General features: G+C 42.8%; 1 protein-coding gene across 1 annotated transcript in view; it reads right to left on the reverse strand.

Annotated features, from left to right (window-relative positions):
* Window positions 1-12,373, reverse strand: part of LOC118374387 (protein eyes shut homolog) — a gene marked incomplete at its 3' end in the record, with an annotated part of 35,411 nt that extends 23,038 nt beyond the window's left edge. The window contains exons 1-2 of the mRNA XM_052501767.1: window positions 12,258-12,373; window positions 9,037-9,196 (exon numbers count right to left, since the gene is read on the reverse strand). Coding sequence (XP_052357727.1) covers window positions 9,037-9,118 — 82 coding nt within the window. The remainder of the gene's footprint in view (window positions 1-9,036; window positions 9,197-12,257) is intronic.
* Window positions 12,374-22,848: the final 10,475 nt, after the last annotated feature.

Raw genomic sequence — 22,848 nt, forward strand, 5'->3', positions numbered from 1 at the left:
CACGCCATATAACGGGAATGACACGCCATATAACGGAATGACACGCCTTATAACGGGAATGACACGCCATATAACGGGAATGACACGCCATATAACGGGAATATAACGGGAATGACACGCCTTATAACGGGAATGACACGCCTTATAACGGGAATGACACGCCTTATAACGGGAATGACACGCCTTATAACAGGAATGACACGCCATATAACGGAAATGACACGCCATATAACGGGAATGACACGCCTTATAACGGGAATGACACGCCATATAACGGGAATGACACGCCATATAACGGAAAATGACACGCCATATAACGGGAATGACACGCCTTATAACGGGAATGACACGCCATATAACGGGAATGACACGCCATATAACGGAATGACACGCCTTATAACGGGAATGACACGCCATATAACGGAATGACACGCCATATAACGGGAATGACACGCCATATAACGGGAATGACACGCCTTATAACGGGAATGACACGCCTTATAACGGGAATGACACGCCATATAACGGGAATGACACGCCTTATAACGGGAATGACACGCCATATAACGGGAATGACACGCCATATAACGGGAATGACACGCCATATAACGGGAATGACACGCCTTATAACGGGAATGACACGCCTTATAACGGAATGACACGCCATATAACGGGAATGACACGCCTTATAACGGGAATGACACGCCATATAACGGGAATGACACGCCTTATAACGGGAATGACACGCCGGAATGAATATAACGGGAATGACACGCCATATAACGGAAATGACACGCCTTATAACGGGAATGACACGCCATATAACGGGAATGACATGGGAATGACACGCCTTATAACGGGAATGACACGCCTTATAACGGGAATGACACGCCTTATAACGGGAATAACGGGAATGACACGCCTTATAACGGGAATGACACGCCATATAACGGGAATGACACGCCTTATAACGGGAATGACACGCCTTATAACGGGAATGACACGCCATATACGGGAAATGACACGCCATATAACGGGAATGACACGCCTTATAACGGGAATGACACGAATGCCATATAACGGAATATAACGGGGAATGACACGCCATATAACGGGAATGACACGCACTTATAACGGGAATGACACACGCCATATAACGGGAATGACACGCCATATAACGGGAATGACACGCCATATAACGGGAATGACACGCCATATAACGGGAATGACACGCCTTATAACGGGAATGACACGCCTTATAACGGGAATGACACGCCATATAACGGAATGACACGCCTTATAAGGGAATGACACGCCATATAACGGGAATGACACGCCATATAACGGGAATGACACGCCTTATAACGGGAATGACACGCCTTATAACGGAATGACACGCCATATAACGGAAATGACACGCCTTATAACGGGAATGACACGCCATATAACGGAATGACACGCCTTATAACGGGAATGACACGCCATATAACGGGAATGACACGCCTTATAACGGAATGACACGCCATATAACGGAATGACACGCCATATAACGGGGAATGACACGCCATATAACGGGAATGACACGCCATATAACGGGAATGACACGCCTTATAACGGGAATGACACGCCTATAACGGGAATGACACGCCATATAACGGGAATGACACGCCATATAACGGGAATGACACGCCTTATAACTGGAATGACACGCCATATAACGGGAATGACACGCCATATAACGGGAATGACACGCCATATAACGGGAATGACACGCCTTATAACGGGAATGACACGCCTTATAACGGAATGACACGCCTTATAACGGGAATGAATGAATGACACGCCATATAACGGGAATGACACGCCATATAACGGGAATGACACGCCATATAACGGGAATGACACGCCTTATAACGGGAATGACACGCCATATAACGGAAAATGACGGGAATGACACGCCTTATAACGGGAATGACACGCCATATAACTGGAATGACACGCCTTATAACTGGAATGACACGCCATATAACGGGAATGACACGCCTTATAACGGGAATGACACGCCATATAACGGGAATGACACGCCATATAACGGGAATGACACGCCTTATAACGGGAATGACACGCCTTATAACGGGAATGACACGCCATATAACGGGAATGACACGCCTTATAACGGGAATGACACGCCATATAACGGGAATGACACGCCATATAACGGGAATGACACGCCTTATAACGGGAATGACACGCCATATAACGGGAATGACACGCCATATAACGGAAAATGACACGCCATATAACGGGAATGACACGGGAATGACACGCCATATAACGGGAATGACACGCCTTATAACGGGAATGACACGCATATAACGGGAATGATACTTATAATGGGAATGACACGCCTTATAACGGGAATGACACGCCATATAACGGGAATGACACGCTTTATAACGGGAATGACACGCCTTATAACGGGAATGACACGCCATATAACGGAATGACACGCCTTATAACGGAATGACACGCCTTATAACGGGAATGACACGCCATATAACGGGAATGACACGCCATATAACGGGAATGACACGCCTTATAACGGGAATGACACGCCTTATAACGGGAATGACACGCCTTATAACGGGAATGACACGCCTTATAACGGGAATGACACGCCTTATAACGGGAATGACACGCCTTATAACGGGAATGACACGCCATATAACGGGAATGACACGCCTTATAACGGGAATGACACGCCTTATAACGGGAATGACACGCCTTATAACGGGAATGACACGCCTTATAACGGGAATGACACGCCATATAACGGGAATGACACGCCATATAACGGGAATGACACGCCTTATAACGGGAATGACACGCCATATAACGGGAATGACACGCCGGGAATGTTTATAACGGGGCCTTATAATGAATGACACTATAACGCCTTATAACGGGAATGACACGCCATATAACGGGAATGACACGCCTTATAACGGGAAAATGACACGCCTTATAACGGGAATGACACGCCGGGAATATAGGAATGACACGCCATATAACGGGAATGACACTTATAACGGGAATGACACGCCTTATAACGGGAATGACACGCTTATAACTGGAATGACACGCCATATAACGGGAATGACACGGGAATGACACGCCTTATAAACGGGAATGACACGCCTTTATAACGGGAATGACACGCCTTATAACGGGAATGACACGCCTTATAACGGGAATGACACGCCTTATAACGGGAATGACACGCCATATAACGGGAATGACACGCCTTATAACGGGAATGACACGCCATATAACGGGAATGACACGCCTTATAACGGGAATGACACGCCATATAACGGGAATGACACGCCTTATAACGGGAATGACACGCCATATAACGGGAATGACACGCCTTATAACGGGAATGACACGCCTTATAACGGGAATGACACGCCATATAACGGGAATGACACGCTTTATAACGGAATGACACGCCTTATAACGGGAATGACACGCCTTATAACGGGAATGACACGTATATAACGGAATGACACGCTATAACGGAAATGACACGCCTTATAACTGGAATGACACGCCATATAACGGAATGACACGCCATATAACGGGAATGACACGCCATATAACGGGAATGACACGCTTATAACGGGAATGACACGCCTTATAACGGGAATGACACGCCTTATAACGGAATGACACGCCTTATAACGGGAATGACACGCCTTATAACGGGAATGACACGCCTTATAACGGAATGACACGCCATATAACGGAATGACACGCCTTATAACGGGAATGACACGCCATATAACGGGAATGACACGCTTATAACGGAATGACACGCCATATAACGGGAATGACACGCCTTATAACGGGAATGACACGCCTTATAACGGGAATGACATATAACGGGAATGACACGCCTTATGAATGACACGCCATATAACGGGAATGACACGCCTTATAAGGGGAATGACACGCCTTATAACGGGGAATGACACGCCTTATAACGGGAATGAATGACACGCCATATAACGGGAATGACATTATAACGGGAAACACGCCTTATAACGGGAATGACACGCCTAACGGGAATGACACGCCTTATAACGTGGGAATGACACGCCTTATAACGGGAATGACACGCTATAACGGGAATGACACGCCTTATAACGGGAATGACACGCCTTAGGCAATGACACACATTCAGCAGAATTAAATGTGTGATAGGATACTCAGATCCAAACACATGAGGAGAAACACTGTATTAAATGTGTGATAAGATACTTTTATTTCCCTCACCAATTTTAAACATCAACTATCTGAGCAGCTAACCGATCACTGCAGCTGTACATAGTCCATATAAAATAGCCCATCCAATCTACCTACCTCATCCCCATACTGTTTTTATTTTATTTACTTTTCTGCTCTTTTGCACACCAGTATCTCTACTTGCACATCATCATCTGCTCATTTATCACTCCAGTGTTAATCTGCTAAATTGTAATTATTCGCTCCTATGGCCTATTTATTGCCCTACCTCCTCATGCCTTTTATACACTGTATATAGACTTTCTTTTTCTACTGTGTCATTGACTTGTTTATTGTGTTATTGGCTTGTTTATTGTTTACTCCATGTGTAACTCTGTGTTGTCTGTGTCACACTGCTTTGTTTTATCTTAGCCAGGTCGCACTTGCAAATGAGAACTTGTTCTCAACTAGCCTACCTGGTTAAATAAAGGTGTTCTCAACTAGCCTACCTGGTTAAATAAAGGTGTTCTCAACTAGCCTACCTGGTTAAATAAAGGTGTTCTCAGGAATGACAGCCTACCTGGTTAAATAAAGGTGTTCTCAACTAGCCTACCTGGTTAAATAAAGGTGACACGCCTCAACTAGCCCTACCTGGTTAAATAAAGGTGTTCTCAACTAGCCTACCTGGTTAAATAAAGGTGTTGACAACGCCTACCTGGTTAAATAAAGGAATGACACGCCAACTAGCCTACCTGGTTAAATAAAGTGTTGACAACTAGCCTACCTGGTTAAATAAAGGTGTTCTCAACTAGCCCACCTGGTTAAATAAAGGTGTTCTCAACTAGCCTACCTGGTTAAATAAAGGTGTTCCAACTAGCCCACCTGGTTAAAGGCGTTCTAAAGCCTTATAACCTGACACGCCTTATAACGGGAAAGGTTTCTCAACTAGCCCACCTGGTTAAATAAAGGTGTTCTCAACTAGCCCACCTGGTTAAATAAAGGTGTTTCTCAACTAGCCTTATACCTGGAATGACACGTGTTCTCAACTAGCCTACCTGGTTAAATAAATGTGTTCTCAACGCCTACCTGGTGAAATAAACGGGTGACACCTTTCTCAACTAGCCTACCTGGTTAAATAAGGTGTTCTCAACTAGCCTACCTGGTTAAATAAAGGTGTTCTGAATATGGCCCACCTGGTTAAATAAAGGTGTTCTCAAGGAGGAAGAAACCTGGTTAAATGATAGGATACTCAGATCCAAACACATGATACCTGGTTAAATGTGTGATAAGATACTTTTATTTCCCTCACCAATTTTAAACATCAACTATCTCCAGCAGCTAACTGGATCTAAAGCTGTTACACTAGTCCATGGTTAAATAAAATCTACCTACCTCATCCCCTACCTGTTTTTATTTTGTTCTTTTCTGCCTACCTTTTGCACAAAGTATCTCAACTAGCCTCACCTGGTTAAATTCAGTGTTAATCTGCTACCTGGTTAAATAGCTCCTATGGTGTTGCCCTACCTAGCCTTTTACACTGGTTAAATAGACTTTCTTTTTTCAACTGTGTCATTGACCTGTTTATTGTGTTATTGGCTTGTTTATTGTTTACTCCATGTGTAACCTGGTGTACACTGCTTTGTTTTAACTAGCCCACCTGGTTAAATGAAACTTGTTCTCAACTAGCCTACCTGGTTAAATAAAGGTGTTCTCAACTAGCCTACCTGGTTAAATAAAGGTGTTCTCAACTAGCCTACCTGGTTAAATAAAGGTGTTCTCAACTAGCCTACCTGGTTAAAAAAATGTATTATCAATGCCTACCTGGTTATCCAAAGCGACTTACAGTCATGTGCATACATTCTAGATGGGTGATAAATGCAAACCCACTACCCCTGGCGTTACAAGCGCCATGCTCTACCATTAAACCACAGAAGGACCATTAAGCCTACCTGGTTAAATTAAAGGTGTTCTCAACGTAGCCTACCTGGTTAAATAAAGGTGTTTCTCAACTAGCCTACCTGGTTAAATAAAGGTGTTCTCAACTAGCCTACCTGGTTAAATAAAGGTGTTTCAACTAGCCTGGCCAAATAAAAGGTGTTCTCAACTAGCCTACCTGGTTGAATAAAGGTGTTGGCACTCAACTAGCCTACCTGGTTAAATAAAGGTGTTCTCAACTAGCCTACCTGGTTAAAAAAGGTGTTCTCAACTAGCCCAGTTAAATAAAGACTCTCAACTAGCCTACCCTGGTTAAATAAAAAGGTGTTCTCAACTAGCCCACCTGGTTTAAATTCAGCCTACCTGGTTAAATAAAACAAAGCCCACCTGGTTAAATAAAGGTGTTAATCAACTAGCCTACCTGGTTAAATAAAGGTGTTCTCTAGCCTACCTGGTTAAATAAAGGTGTTCTCAACTAGCCTAAAAAATAAATGTGTTCTCAACTAGCCTACCTGGTTAAATAAAGATGTTCTCAACTGCCTACCTGGTTAAATAAAGGTGTTCTCAACTAGCCTACCTGGTTAAATAAAGGTGTTCTCAACTAGCCTACCTGGTTAAATGAAGGTGTTCTCAACTCGGTAAAATTTGGTGTTCTCAACTAGCCCTGGTTAAATAAGGGGGATTTCAAGAGCCACCTGGTTAAATAAAGGTGTTCTCCTAGCCACCTGGTTCTGGTGTTTCAGACCTGGTTTAAAGTGTTCTCAACTAGCCTACCTGGTTAAATAAAGGTGTTCTCAACTAGCCTGCCTGGTTAAATCTCTGCAGCAGCCTACCTGTTGGGTTAAAGGTGACTCAACTAGCCTACCTGATTAAATGAAGGTGAAATAAATAAATTAGGATAACTCCTGTATTAAACGTGTGATAGGATACTGCAGATCTAAAACCAGTAGTATCAAATATGCACTTTAATGTACAAACATTTATCTTTAAACTGCACAATAACTTCTGATTTAAAGGGTAGAGATCAATACTCTGAAAATAGTGCATCCTCTCTGATACCAAATGATTTTCCAAAAAAAACACTACAATAAAATGACTTTCACACACCTGAAGTGTATAATTTGTATTTCTGATTCAGAGGACCTGGCAGTGAAATGGCACGTATACTAACACAGTTGATGGCCTCAGTAGAGCTGCGTTGGGCCAGTAACCAGCTCTGATTCAGAGGCCAGTAACCGAAAGGTTAATTCCTCCACCTGAAAAGGTCTCTGATCTCAGAGGGGTGTCGACATAAGTATCCCCCGCACCTCTCTGATTCCAGAGGGGTCTGGTTTAATGACTCCTGGTTGACCTCTTCTCTGATTCAGAGGGGTTGGGTTGACTCCTTCACCCCAACTGATTCTGAGGGGTTGGGTTAAATCCCTCCTCTCTGATTCAGAGGGGTTGGGTTAAATGACTCCTGCACCTCTCTGATTCAGAGGTTATAATGACTCCTGCACCTCTCTGATTCAGAGGGTTGGAAAAAACTCCTGCACCTTTCTGATTCAGACATTTTTGTCAGGAAGTGACACCTGACTATGCATCTAATTCCAAGGCTTTGGAAAATGACACCTGCGTTGATTCAGAAACTGCGCAATTCTTGTCTGATTCAGAGACTAGTCATTCAACTGACACTGATGATTCAGAGGGTCCGCACCAAGTTAAATGACTCTCTCCTCTGCTGATTCATCCTTCTAGGAATCTCTGATTCAGAGGGTCGTGAAATGACTCCTGCACATGAAGAGATTGAGGGTCAGCTTGATTGCTAAAACCTGACACATCTCTGATTCAGAGGCAGAATAACCTCCTTCAACCTATGGTGGCTATGTGTCATTATTGGATAAAAAAAGTTCCGTTTAACGCGTATTTTGTATAAAATTTTGCGCTATCATTTTTTTGCAGTGGAAAGAAAACACTGACCTTTCCTTCAAAACAGGTGGGAAAGATATTGTCTGTCAGGCAACATAATCTTTCGGAAAGATGTAACCTCAAAACAGGGAAATGACTGAATTTTTGAACATTTTCCTATGATCTCCGCCATCACGTTTGCCTCGTTTGTCCAAGAGTCCAAGAAAACGTATCCAAAGTTCGTTTCAATAAAATCAAGGCGGTTTTAATGTTTTTTGGTTCTCAGTGAAAATGCATTTTACCAACATCCGCAATCATTTTACCATTGCTCCAGGAACTACATCATTGAAGAGATATGTAGAAAACACCTTGGGGAATTCTAAAACGTTTGCACTTGTTTCAGTTTATTGTGGGAGTTGCTGGAAAGAGTTTGGCTTTATAACTGAATTTTCATTTTGAAAACATATTTTCCTTCCCAAGTTCTTTCAGGAAAACTTATTTACTATCTAACTGAGAGTCTCCTCATTGAAAACAGTTCTTCAAAGGTAAATTATTATTTTGTTTGCTGGGAATTGTGAATATTTGCATGCTAATGCTAACCCAAAATGCTAATGCTAAATGCTAATGCTAAATGCTTCATTTGCTATGGTTGAGAAGCATATTTTTGAAAATCTAAGATGACAGTGTTGTTAACAATGGTGGAACAAAGCTCATGAGCTAGCATATTGATTTCATTTACCACCTTTTTATCGTTAAAGCCCCACCTCTGTTCAAGGTCCGGAATTCAGAGGGTTGGGCTCGGCGCAACAAGTTAAATGACTCCTGCACCATTGATTCAGAGGGTTGGGTTAAAGACGGAAGACACATTTCAGTTGAAGGCATTCATTTGTACAACTGACTAGGTATCCCCCTTTCACGTTCCCTTACCTGTGTAACCAGGGCTGCAGATACATCTGTACTCTGGGGGAGCCGTAGGTTGACTTGTGGTGATGCAGGTGGCCCCATTCATACAGCTGTCTGGGTAGATCAGGCAGGCGTTCCCTCCATACTGACAGAACTCCCCTATCCATCCAGGAGCACAGAGACACTGTGAGGAAGAGATGAACCAGTAATCATTGATCTGCAGACAAACACAATCACCAATCTGGTCTTGTAAATCCATACTAACCAGGTCTGTTATTTGACTTCATCCTGTTTCCTCCTACTGCAGTGGTATGCATCACATCTTTTACTGACAATTATAAGGGTTCAATTCGTTTCTTGGACTAATGTACATTCTACACAACATACTGTCATGCAGGTTACCAATAGACAGCAATAGTAATGTTGTCTTTTTGTAGGCACAAATGGAGGCTAACTCCGCACTAGTTCGTTAGCCAAAGCCTCAGGAAATTAATGGGGTTTTGGAGAGTTTTTGATAAACTCTGAAAATAAGGTCTGTGGTAAACACAGGCTTAGGAGATCCTATACGTTTTGTTCTATGAAATAATCTTCATCAGCTAACATACCTTTTTGTGGAACTTGAAGTATTTATAAGCACATAAAGGCTTCATAACTCATAAAGGTCATGTTAACTGACTGATATTATCTCATAGAACAAAACATATAAGATCTCCTAAGCCTGTGTTAACCTCAGATCTTATTTTTGGGGTTGACCCCAAAATGCCATTCTATCCCACATAGGAATGGCTGAGGTTTCATTTCCGTTTTAAGACATAACTGGCGAGCTCTATGCCTCTACACTAAGGCAACTTCCTGATGAGATCCATGCCAGGGAAACCTACAATGGCACTGAGTTGACCGGTTCACATTGTGCAACTCAACACTAATTTAACTAAAGTTTCATTTATCAGCAGATCCAAGTGCTGATGGGTAGCGTACGGTATCTCTGTTCTTCCTAATTAGAAGGTCTCATTTGGTTCTAAGACGTGAACGCCAGTACCTCTTCAGTCTACACTGAATAAAGAGGGCAACTTCAGGACACAGTCAGCGCATCTAATGGACAACAGCCCAAATTGACCTGACAAACGACCTCATCATTTTCCCCAGGGGTAGCAGATCAAGAAATTGCAAAGGAGACGGCTCATTACGCCAGACTAGTGTCAATGTCTTGATTATGACTGACACTGATTGGAGCAAGAGAAATCCACACACAGCAACACAGGCAGCTTTAAACAGTCCTACAGCTCAGAGTCAGAAGCAAATGGCACCCTATTCCCTACATAGTGCACTATTTTTGACCAGAGCCCATACACTACATCGGGGAAAAGGGAATAGGGAATAGGTGGCATTTCAGATGCAGCCCCAGAGCCTTCTGAATGATCTAAAGCAACAGACCAGGACTGATGGGGATAATTAGAAGCTAAGGGCCATGGGCATTACAGCCTGGTTTCAGGTGCCTTCCGATGCAGGATTATGATGAAGTGGGCACAATTTGGGTATTTTATGGTTGTGAAATGGTTTTATGGCTTCACAAGACGTCATAGAATCCGATTTTAACCGACGGCTCTCTCATTAGCATCATATTCTCATTTGCACAATGTTTTATTATAATTTGGCATTTTCTGCAAACAAATGGAAATGTACAAGCAATGTAGTCATATGGTCCTTCAATCAGTTAGTAGAGCAGATAGAATAAATGGGTTCAATCATCTATAGCATGACAGCGTTAAAAGCGACCAAGCAGATTATTATTATTAAATGTCAATCATCTATACATGACAGCGTTAGAAACAGAGACTACTTTAAACGAGACTAGAGTGTAATCCATTGGCTAGATTCAGAAAACAGATGTCTGAACATTTAGGAAGTGTGATGCATAGATATACTTTAATAGCTATGATGAACAATGTTCATGTCCATGGACAAGCCCTAATCACCACCCATAGGAAACCTGTAATCATGTGATGATTTTTGTTTGAGATTTAAATATCTATATTTTTTTGCTACATGATTTATATACTTTGTTTTCTTGCTACTGTTTCAATAACGTTTGCTGTCACATTCAATATCAGCTGTACACTTTGAATAATGTGCCAAGCAGCCCATTCTATCGACTTGTTTAGAAGAATATTTACATTTGATAGTAGATAGTTAAACCCACATTGACAAGTTGGCGTGGACGATATGATCAAATATAAATAGATACCATATTTTGTGAATGTTTTACCTTTATCATCATATCTAGAACTTAGAACACTAGAACACTATAATACATTAAATAAACAAATATTGACATAAAATTATCAATATATTGCTATCTACTATCTCAAATGTAAATATTCTTCTAAACAAGTCGATAGAATGGGCTGCTTGGCACATTATTCAAAGTGTACAGCTGATATTGAATGTGACAGCAAAACGTTATTGAAACAGTGGCAAGAAAACAAAGTATATAAATCATGTAGCAAAAAAATATAGACATGAAAAGTGAGAAACTGATAGCTTCTAAATATGTCATAAATAAATAAATAGATGATGTTAAAGGGATAGTGCCTGATTTTGACAATGAAGGAAGTTTGAGGTTGTTTTACGAGCCATTGCTAACTAGTGTTAGCGCAGTGACTGGAAAAGGCTTGCAAAACTACCTCCAACTTCCTTTAAACTGCACGCAGACAAAAATAATGGAATCCACGAGTTCACTTGACTCTGGGTAAAAAAGGCTTCGTTGCCAAAATCTCGCACTATTCCTTTAACGGCTACCAGTGGCCTGTCGTTTATTATCCGACATTGGCATACCATAGTGGTGTTCATCGGTTGTTCAGACTATGAAAACAAAATAACTCCTGAATGTGCACTAACCTGAAGCGAGGTACAAGGTGCCCCTATACTAGACATACTAAATCATTACACAAAACATGCCACTTGTTTTGAACATGGAGTGGAGTGGAAAAGGCCAAAATGGCCAAAAGTAGTGCACTATATAGGTACTAGGAGCCATTTGGAACGTAGAGAGGTCTATACACTAATGGTTACTGTAGTCTATTGTAAAACATTCCTAATAGCCCCAGGGTGTGTTTTCTCTGATGTGTAGAGGGCAGAACACTACCCTGTCCAAGCAGCCCACTAATAAACTATGGCTCATCATATCAAACCTTTTTTTTTGCCTTTCCCACATTTCATTAGGCCTCACCTATTGGCTGACTTACATTATATCCACCAATTACGCTGAGGCACAGTCCCTGGTGCAGACAGTTGACACTGAGCAGACTGCAGTAGTCTATTATCTCTTCACAGCTCTTCCCGGAAAACCCTGGCAGGCACCTGCAGAGGAGAGGAGGAGAGCATCTGGTTGTCAGAGGTATCAATATCAATAACACCTGGCATGATATGTAGACCAGATCTATGATAATAATAAGGACAGAGGAGGAGAGCAACGGGTTGTCAGCTGTATCAATAACACCTGGCATGATATGTAGACCAGACTCTATAATAATAATAAGGACAGAGGAGGAAATGCAGACAAGACGATCATGGTGTGGTGGAGTTGAAAAACAAAGTCACACACTCATCTCTCCTCGGTGTGGATATCAGGGTAGGATATAACATAACATGTGTAAGATATAACATCCTCATCAGGGTAGAATATAACATAACATGTGTAAGATATAATATTCTTCATCAGGGTAGGATAAAGCATAACATGTGTAAGATATAACATTCTCATCAGGGTAGAATATAACATAACATGTGTAAGCATACCATAAGTTGATGCAGCCACCACCATTCTTTAAAATATGAAGAGTGATACTCAGGAGGTGTTGTGTTGGATTTGCCCCAAACATAACGCTTTGTAAGAATAAGGTGAATTTCTTTGCATAACATGTTTTGCAGATTAACTTCAGTGCCTTGTTGCAAACAGGATGCATGTTTAATATTTGTATTTTGTACAGGCTTCATTCTTTTCACTCTGTCATTTAGGTTAGTATTGTAAGAGTAACAATTTTAAATTTTAATTTTTTTTATTTATTTTTACCTTTATTTAACCAGGCAAGTCAGTTAAGAACACATTCTTATTTTCAAACGGCCTAGGAACAGTGGGTTAACTGCCTGTTCAGGGGCAGAAGACAGATTTGTACCTTGTCAGCTCGGGGTTTTGCAACCTTCCAGTTACTACAATAACCACTAGGTTACGTGCCGCCATCCTCAAATCAAATCAAATTTATTTATATAGCCCTTTACATCAGCTGATATTTGCTTACAGAAACCCAGCCTAAAACCCCAAACAGCAAGCAATGCAGGTGTAGAAGCACGGTGGCTAGTTGAAAAACAGAAAGGCAAAATGAAGAAATTTGTAGGAACCAGGCTATGTGGGGTGGCCAGTTCTTTTCACTCTGTCATTTGGAGATTATAACAGAACATGGCCAAGATGTTCAAATGTTCATAAATGACCAGCATGGTTAATAACAAGGCCTCAGTTTTCTCATATCAGAACCATTCAACTCTGTAACTGTTTTAAAATCACCGTTGGCCTCATGGTGTAACGGCGTTCTTCGTTTGTCGAAAGAGTCGGACCGAAATGCAGCGTGGTAGTTACTCATGACTTTATTGGAAAAAGCGACACATGAAATAACGATACAAAATAACAAACGGAACGTGAAGCCTATACAGCCTATCTGGTGAAACTACACAGAGACAGGAACAATCACCCACGAAATACAAAGCGAAACTCAGGCTACCTAAATACGGTTCCCAATCAGAGACAACGAGAATCACCTGACTCTGATTGAGAACCGCCTCAGGCAGCCAAGCCTATACAACACCCCTAATCAGCCGCAATCCCAATAATACAAAAACCCCAATACGAAATACAACAACATAAACCCATGTCACACCCTGGCCTGACCAAACATATAACGAAAACACAAAATACAATGACCAAGGCGTGACACATGGTGAAATCACCATGGGCGGTTTCCTTCCTCTCCGGCAACTGAGTTAGGAAGGACGCCTGTGTCTTTGTACTGACTGGGTGTATTGACACACCATCCAAAGTGTTATTAATAAATTCACCATGTTCAAAGGGAAATTCAATGTCTGCGTTTCTTTCAAACACAGTGAGTTCATGCAACTTAATATGTGACTACTAAGCACATTTTTACTCCTGAACTTAGTTAGGCCTTAACAAAAGGGTTCAATTCTTAGTTCAGCTTTTCATTTTTAATTCACTTGTAAACATTTCTAAAAACATAATACCACTTTGACATTTAGGAGGGTATTGTGACATTTAGGAGGGTATTGTGACATTTAGGAGGGTATTGTGACATTTTATTGTGAGGGTATTGTGACATTTGACATTTAGGAGGGTAATTGTGACATTTAGGAGGTAAAAAAAAATCTAAATGTAATAAATAGTAAATTAAGGCTGTAACATAATAAAATGTGGAACATGTCAAGGGTGTGAAGACATTCTGAAGACACTATGTCTAGATATAGCATCCACACAACAGTGAAAAGCACTGTAGTCTGAGAAACATGTATCATGGTCTATCAAACATTTACATAACCATGGTGCTTTTTAACAATTGACAAATGTATTTTGGTAATGGACAGGAATCACTATAAATAAACCCCATTGCACTAAAGTGCTATTGTGACTACAGGATCTACATTTTAGGAAAGTGAAAATCAGGGCCTATTGCATTCAAGTTTCAAGTGTCAGGAACACAATGAAAATCTCACTCACCAAAACTCTAACAATAAACACAACTAGCCTGAACTATCCTCTACCCAACAGACAGACATATCTCCTTCTCTACACTATCCTCTCTTCAACAGACAGACACGTCCCATTCTCTGCTTGGAACCCATCTTCCATCCTGAGCTATGGGACTGAAATAATGTCATGGGGTCAGGCTGCACCATGTTCCCATTGTTATTACCAGTTGGTCCCATGTGACTGACACACACACACACACACACACACACACACACACACACACACACACACACACACACACACACACACACACACACACACACACACACACACACACACACACACACACACACATTGGTCCCATGTGACACACACAAAGACAGACACACACACAGAGAGCTGTGGGTCCCGTGAGACCGTCCACCCATTTATCTGGGCACTGCCCTCCCTTGCTCTCCCACTAGAGAACCTCTTTGTCACCCATGACACTGTGTCATTGGCTCATTCAACTCTATGTCCACCTCTACGTCATCAGGTCAATCTCATTCAATACTAATATACCTCTTTCTCCAAAAAGAGGTTGCTCAAAATCTTTGAAATAAAATCTTTGAAATCTATGTCCACCCTATGTCCCACCTCTATGTCCACCTCTATGTCCACCTCTAAGTCCACCTCTCAAGTCCACCTCTATGTCCACCTCTATGTCCACCTCTATGTCTCTTTGTCCCACCTCTATGTCCACCTCTATGTCCACCTCTATGTCCACCTCTATGTCCACCTCTTTGTCCCACCTCTATGTCCAACCTCTATGTCCACCTCTATGTCCACCTCTTTGTCCACCTCTATGTCTGTCCCACCTCTATGTCCACCCTCTACCTCTGTCCACCTCTATGTCCACCTCTTTGTCCACCTCTTTGTCCACCTCTCACCTTGTCCACCTCTTGTCCACCTCTTTGTCCACCTCTATGTCCACCCACCTCTATGTCCACCTCTATGTCCACCTCTAAGTCCACCTGACTCAGAGAGAGAAGACATTTGAATGTGTTGACTGGCCCTGAACTTTCCTCTTCATACCCTATTACCTGAGACAGCCGAAACAATAGCTCTAGAACAGGGCCTGAATCCCCATCCTAAAATGGTAAGTACCTATAAAATATTATACGTTGCCATTACTCTTGTCATGATCACCAGAGATCAGTTTAAAAGGGAGAAAATGTATACATTCTTTAAAGAAATGTTAATAACCAACTAATATCATTACACAGATCTGAGGTAGTGATGGGGATCGAGACAGTCAAATATGGTGATCTTATTTTTGTTCAATATTATATCGATATTTGACTCCAAGTAAACCGCTAGCAGGCTGTCCTAAGCCCCATGCTCAACCCTGGTGTTTGCTATCTAAGCCCCATGTTCTAACCCTGGTGTTGCTAGCTAAGCCTCATGCTCTAACCCTGGTGTTGCTATCTAAGCCCCTTACTCTAACTAACACACTGGGCCATCAGGATGCGTAGGTCACTGGATCACGTCGTCCGGGTTTAGCCAGGGAAGGCCGTCATTGTAAATAAGAACGTATTCTTAACTGACTTGCCTTGTTAAAGGTTCAAGTTTTTTTTTTTATCACCTTCATCCTGAATATACTGCCATGTGTCTCACCTACATCCTGAATATACTGCCGTGTGTCTCACCTTCATCCTGAATATACTGCCATGTGTCTCACCTACATCCTGAATATACTGCCATGTGTCTCACCTCATCCTGAATATAATGCCATGGCCCCACCTTCATCCTGAATATACCGCCATGTGTCTCACCTACATCCTGAAATATATCCGTGTGGCTCACCTACATCCTGAATATACTGCCGTGTGTCTCACCTACATCCTGAATATACTGCCATGTGTCTCACCTACATCCTGAATATACTGCCCGTGTGGCTCACCTACATCCTGAATATACTGCCGTGTGTCTCACCTACACCCTGAATATACTGCCATGTGTCTCACCTACATCCTGAATATACTGCCATGTGGCTCACCTACATCCTGAATATATTGCCCATGTGTCTCACCTACATCCTGAATATACTGCCATGTGTCTCACCTACATCCTGAATATACTGCGTCATGTGTCTCACCTTCATCCTGAATATACTGCCATGTGTCTCACCTACATCCTGAATATACCGCCATGTGTCTCAACTACATCCTGAATATACTGCCGTGTGTCTCACCTTCATCCTGAATATACTGCCATGTATCTCACCTACATCCCAAATATACTGCCGTGTGTCTCACCTTCATCCTGAATATACTGCCATGTGTCTCACTACATCCTGAATATACTGCCATGTGTCTCACCTTCATCCTGAATATACTGCCATGTGTCTCACCTGCATCCTGAATATACTGCCATGTGTCTCACCTTCATCCTGAATATACTGCCATGTGTCTCACCTTCATCCTGAATATACTGCCATGTGTCTCACTACATCCTGAATATACTGCCATGTGTCTCACCTACATCCTGAATACATAGTGCCATGTGTCTCACCTACATCCTGAATATACTGCCATGTGTCTCAAATCACCTACATCCTGAATATATTGCCATGTGTCTCACCTACATCCTGAATATACTGCCATCATATCCTGAATATACTGCCATGTCTCAACAACATCCTGAATATACTGCCATGTGTCTCACCTACATCCTGAATATACTGCCATGTGTCTCATCCCCGCCACACCTACATCCTGAATATACTGCCATGTGTCTCACCTACATCCTGAATATACTGCCATGTGTCTCAACCATCCTGAATATACTGCCATGTGGCTCACCTACATCCTGAATATACTGCCATGTGTCTCACCTACATATACTGTCCATGTGTCTCACCTACATCCTGAATATACTGCCATGTGTCTCACCTACATCCTGAATATACTGCCATGTGTCTCACCTACATCCTGAATATACTGCCATGTCTCACCTACATCCTGAATATACTGCCATGTCTCACCAACATCCTGAATATACTGCCATGTGGCTCACCTACATCCTGAATATACTGCCATGTGTCTCACCTACATCCTGAATATACTGCCATGTCTCACCAACATCCTGAATATACTGCCATGTGTCTCACCTACATCCTGAATATACTGCCATGTGTCTCACCTACACCCTGAATATACTGCCACGTGGCTCACCTACATCCTGAATATACTGCCATGTGTCTCAAATCCACATCCTGAATATACTGCCATGTGTCTCACCCACATCATGAATATACTGCCATGTGTCTCACCTACACCCTGAATATACTGCTTATGTGTCTCACCTACATCCTGAATATACTGCCATGTGTCTCACCTACATCCTGAATATACTGCCATGTGTCTCACCTACATCCTGAATATACTGCCATGTGTCTCAACTACTGCCATCAACAGCATCTGAATACTGTATGTGGCCATCCTAGATATGGCTCACACACATCCTGAATATACTGCCACGTGTCTCACCTACATCCTGAATATACTGCCATGTCTCACCTGCATCCTGAATATACTGCCATCTGGCTCACCTACATCCTGAATATACTGCCATGTGTCTCACCACACCCCTGAATATACTTCCATGTGTCTCACCCACATCCTGAATATACTGCCATGTCTCACCTACATCCTGAATAATACTGCCACATGTGTCTCAACTACATCCTGAATATACTGCCATGTGTCTCACCTACATCCTGAATATACTGCCATGTCTCACCTAAATCCTGAATATACTGCCATGTGTCTCAACTGCATCCTGGAATATACTGCCATGTCTCACCTACAGAATATACTAGTCCTCTCCTGTGATCCCTGAAACAGCTGGCATCTGTCTCACCTACAGGCGAAGGGCTGCACGGGCCTCGCTGCCTCCTGCACTGAATATACTGCCTGTGGTGCCATCTGAACACTGCCACTGAGGCTGCACACATCCTGAAGGTCTGCATGTGTCTCAACTACATCCTGAATATACTGCCATGTGTCTCACCCTAAATCCTGAATATACTACCATGTGTCTCCAGCTGCATCCTGAATATGCCATGTCTCACCTGCAGACGTAGTCCTCTCCTAAAACAAACACACACGTTTGCACGCACAAGCGCACACACATGACGAAAAGGCCTGAAAACACACTTAAATTAAAGGTAAAGACAGTATTAGTGGAGACAGATCACTCGCCCTAGTAGAACAAGACAGTGTTAGTAGAGACAGATCACTCTCCCTAGCAGAACAAGACAGTGTTAGTAGAGACAGATCACTCTCCCCAGCAGAACAAGACAGTGTTAGTGGAGACAGATCACTCTCCCTAGCAGAACAAGACAGTGTTAGTGGAGACAGATCACTCTCCCCAGCAGAACAAGACAGTGTTAGTGGAGACAGATCACTCTCCCTAGCAGAACAAGACAGTGTTAGTAGAGACAGATCACTCTCCCCAGCAGAACAAGACAGTGTTAGTGGAGACAGATCACTCTCCCCAGCAGAACAAGACAGTGTTAGTGGAGACAGATCACTCTCCCTAGCAGAACAAGACAGTGTTATTGGAGACAGATCACTCTCCCCGGCAGAACAAGACAGTGTTAGTGGAGACAGATCACTCTCCCTAGCAGAACAAGACAGTGTTAGTGGAGACAGATCACTCTCCCCAGCAGAACAAGACAGTGTTAGTAGAGACAGATCACTCTCCCCGGCAGAACAAGACAGTGTTAGTGGAGACAGATCACTCTCCCTAGCAGAACAAGACAGTGTTAGTGGAGACAGATCACTCTCCCCAGCAGAACAAGACAGTGTTAGTGGAGACAGATCACTCTCCCCAGCAAAACAAGACAGTGTTAGTAGAGACAGATCACTCTCCCTAGCAGAACAAGACAGTGTTAGTGGAGACAGATCACTCTCCCCAGCAAAACAAGACAGTGTTAGTAGAGACAGATCACTCTCCCTAGCAGAACAAGACAGTGTTAGTGGAGACAGATCACTCTCCCCAGCAAAACAAGACAGTGTTAGTAGAGACAGATCACTCTCCCTAGCAGAACAAGACAGTGTTAGTGGAGACAGATCACTCTCCCCAGCAAAACAAGACAGTGTTAGTAGAGACAGATCACTCTCCCTAGCAGAACAAGACAGTGTTAGTGGAGACAGATCACTCTCCCCAGCAGAACAAGACAGTGTTAGTAGAGACAGATCACTCTCCCCAGCAGAACAAGACAGTGTTAGTGGAGACAGATCACTCTCCCCAGCAGAACAAGACAGTGTTAGTGGAGACAGATCACTCTCCCTAGCAGAACAAGACAGTGTTAGTGGAGACAGATCACTCTCCCCAGCAGAACAAGACAGTGTTAGTGGAGACAGATCACTCTCCCCAGCAGAACAAGTGAGTAAAGAACTGTAACAGTACAACGTTAGGGAGTGAAACGGGATAGCTGCAGTGACACAGAGAGAAGAAGAAGTGTATCGTTTGTTTAATGTGACAAGGTGAAAGCTGTACTTTCTGATGATTACTAACTATGCTTTTTTATTTTTTTTGACTCCCTTTTTCTTTTCAATTTTGATCTTGTCTCATCGCTGCATTTCCCCAACGGGCTCGGGAGGTGAAGGTCGAGTCATGGGGGGGAAACATGACCCACCAAACCGCACTTCTTAACGCCCGCTTAACCCATAAGCCAGCTGCACCAACGTGTCGGAGGAAATACTGTTCAACTGATGACCGTTGTCCGCCTGCAGGCATCCAGCTCGCCACAAGGAGTCGCTAGAGAGTAATGAGCCAAGTAAAGCCCCCCGGCCAAACCTTCCCTAACCCGGACGATGCTGGGCTAATTGTGCACCACCCTGTGGGACTCCCGGTCAAGACCAGTTGAGAAACAACTTGGGATCGAACCCGGGTCTGTAGTGACGCCACTGCGATGCGGGCCTTCGACTACAGCGCCACTCTAACTATGCATTTCATTTGTTAAATGTCATTTGGTTTTGTATTTTGTGCACACGTACGTAAAGAAATAGTGTCTTATAAGCCCATTGGGCAACAATTGGTGTTCGAGACATAAATAAATAAATCGATCCATCATAGAGAAACTAAGAATAGATGGAGACAGCAAGGCCATTAGCTCAACTAGCGTACTCCAGCTCTCATCACATCTCATCAGGAATGATCTTGACAATAATAATATATCTGACTCAAGAGTCTGACATGATAAAACCAAGATCCTTAATCAGAGAAGATACTAATATTAACAGTTGCTTCGAGTCGCCAAGGCTCTCAGGTTGAAAGATGAGTTCATTTTCAGTCAGATGAAGTCCCTTATAGAGATGAGACTGAGGCAAAATCAATGTCAAACAGATCAGGTTGACATAAGAGTGCTGCTATGCTATCAACACTGGGCTCCCATTAATGTGACTGTGTTATGAAGGTTGTTATGTGTAATCCTGCATCACTCATTAAGGTGTTATAACTGGTTAAGAATGCCTTACAGAACATTCTCGATTGGGTTGAGAAACCCATTACAAATCAGTTATTGTCAAATCTGTGGCAAATTCCATAATGAAGTCACAAGTGAAGGTCACAAAAAGACAATTAGCCCATTTTAATATATTTTTCTCTCTGTGCTTCGCTTCTTGCATAATAGAGAAACTATTGGCACTCAGCAGTTGATGATTAAAACCCCTGTCCTGTATCACTGTAACATTTCATAGATAAAAGGCCTGAAATTGAAAACGGACTGTGGCCAACAGACGCCTCCATCTAGAACAAAAGAGCCCCTTTCATAACTGCAATTTCAATCTGCCTCTTAAAATATGCAATAGTTAATTCCAGTCTAATCAAAATAGCCACCACAAATAACCAGAGCCACCACCATCACGCTTTCCTTCCCCAAGTAATGCTAACCCCCCCATTGAAGGCAGAAATATTCATTGTTGTTCCAACCTTCAAAAGTACACTCGATCTGCTTCAAAGACTAAGATATTAATTTTCATGTGACATTTCCTATTAAATCAGGCTCTGAGAGGCGGAGGAGGAGGAGGCCTCAGAAGAATGAAGAAGGAGAAATGGGATGCGTCCATAATGACATCTTATTCCCTCTATAGTGCGATACCTTGGGCCAGACTGCATGGGCTCTGGTCGAAAGCGGTGCACTATTTAGAGTGACATTTGGGACATAGAAATAGAGTTCTCACATGTTCCCCGAGGAGCACGCCTTTTCCCGCTGACATTCGTATGAAAGGCAATTGATGTTAACGGGGTGTCACAGCGGAGGCCCGTGAATCCCTCCAGACAAGCACAAGCATATCCAGCAGCGCTCCCGGAGCTCTCCTCACACTCTCCGCCGTTCCTACATGGGTTGGGATCACAAGATGTCCCACAAGGTGGACCTATGGATGAGAATGAACAGTTGGTTATTGGATAAGATTCCCAGAGGCGTTGAACTTCAATGAATATTTGACACGTGACAGCTCTCCGGCTGGATGTCAGAGATAGAGCAGAAGTGTCGGTCCAACAACCCATGATAACTCAGGACACCTGAAAACAATCGCAGAGGTCTCCACAGCTGAACTCGACAGTATTTGTTACAGCCATACAAACTTCACGGACAATGTTAGTTCAAGTCAGTCCGATTGACAGCATGGCTCCAAAAAGAGCAAATGATTGTGATAATTTGTTGAGGAAAAACTTGATTTGTTCCTCACTTCAACAACTCTGATTTCAACATTTCATCCCACAGCAACATACAGTTTAAACCATATAAGTATAATTAATTATATTTTTATGGTTTAAACCACAGAGGCGGGAAACAAAGCAAAAAAACAGGATGAGGATGTGAACAGTACCTCAGTACCTGGTGAGGAATGTGAACAGTACCTCAGTACCTGGTCAGGGATATGAACAGTACCTCAGTACCTGGTCAGGGATGTGAACAGTACCTCAGTACCTGGTCAGGGATGTGAACAGTACCTCAGTACCTGGTCAGGGATATGAACAGTACCTCAGTACCTGGTCAGGGATATGAACAGTACCTCAGTACCTGG

This window comes from Oncorhynchus keta, unplaced genomic scaffold (genome assembly GCF_023373465.1).
Source record: "Oncorhynchus keta strain PuntledgeMale-10-30-2019 unplaced genomic scaffold, Oket_V2 Un_contig_14327_pilon_pilon, whole genome shotgun sequence".
NCBI lineage: Eukaryota > Metazoa > Chordata > Actinopteri > Salmoniformes > Salmonidae > Oncorhynchus > Oncorhynchus keta.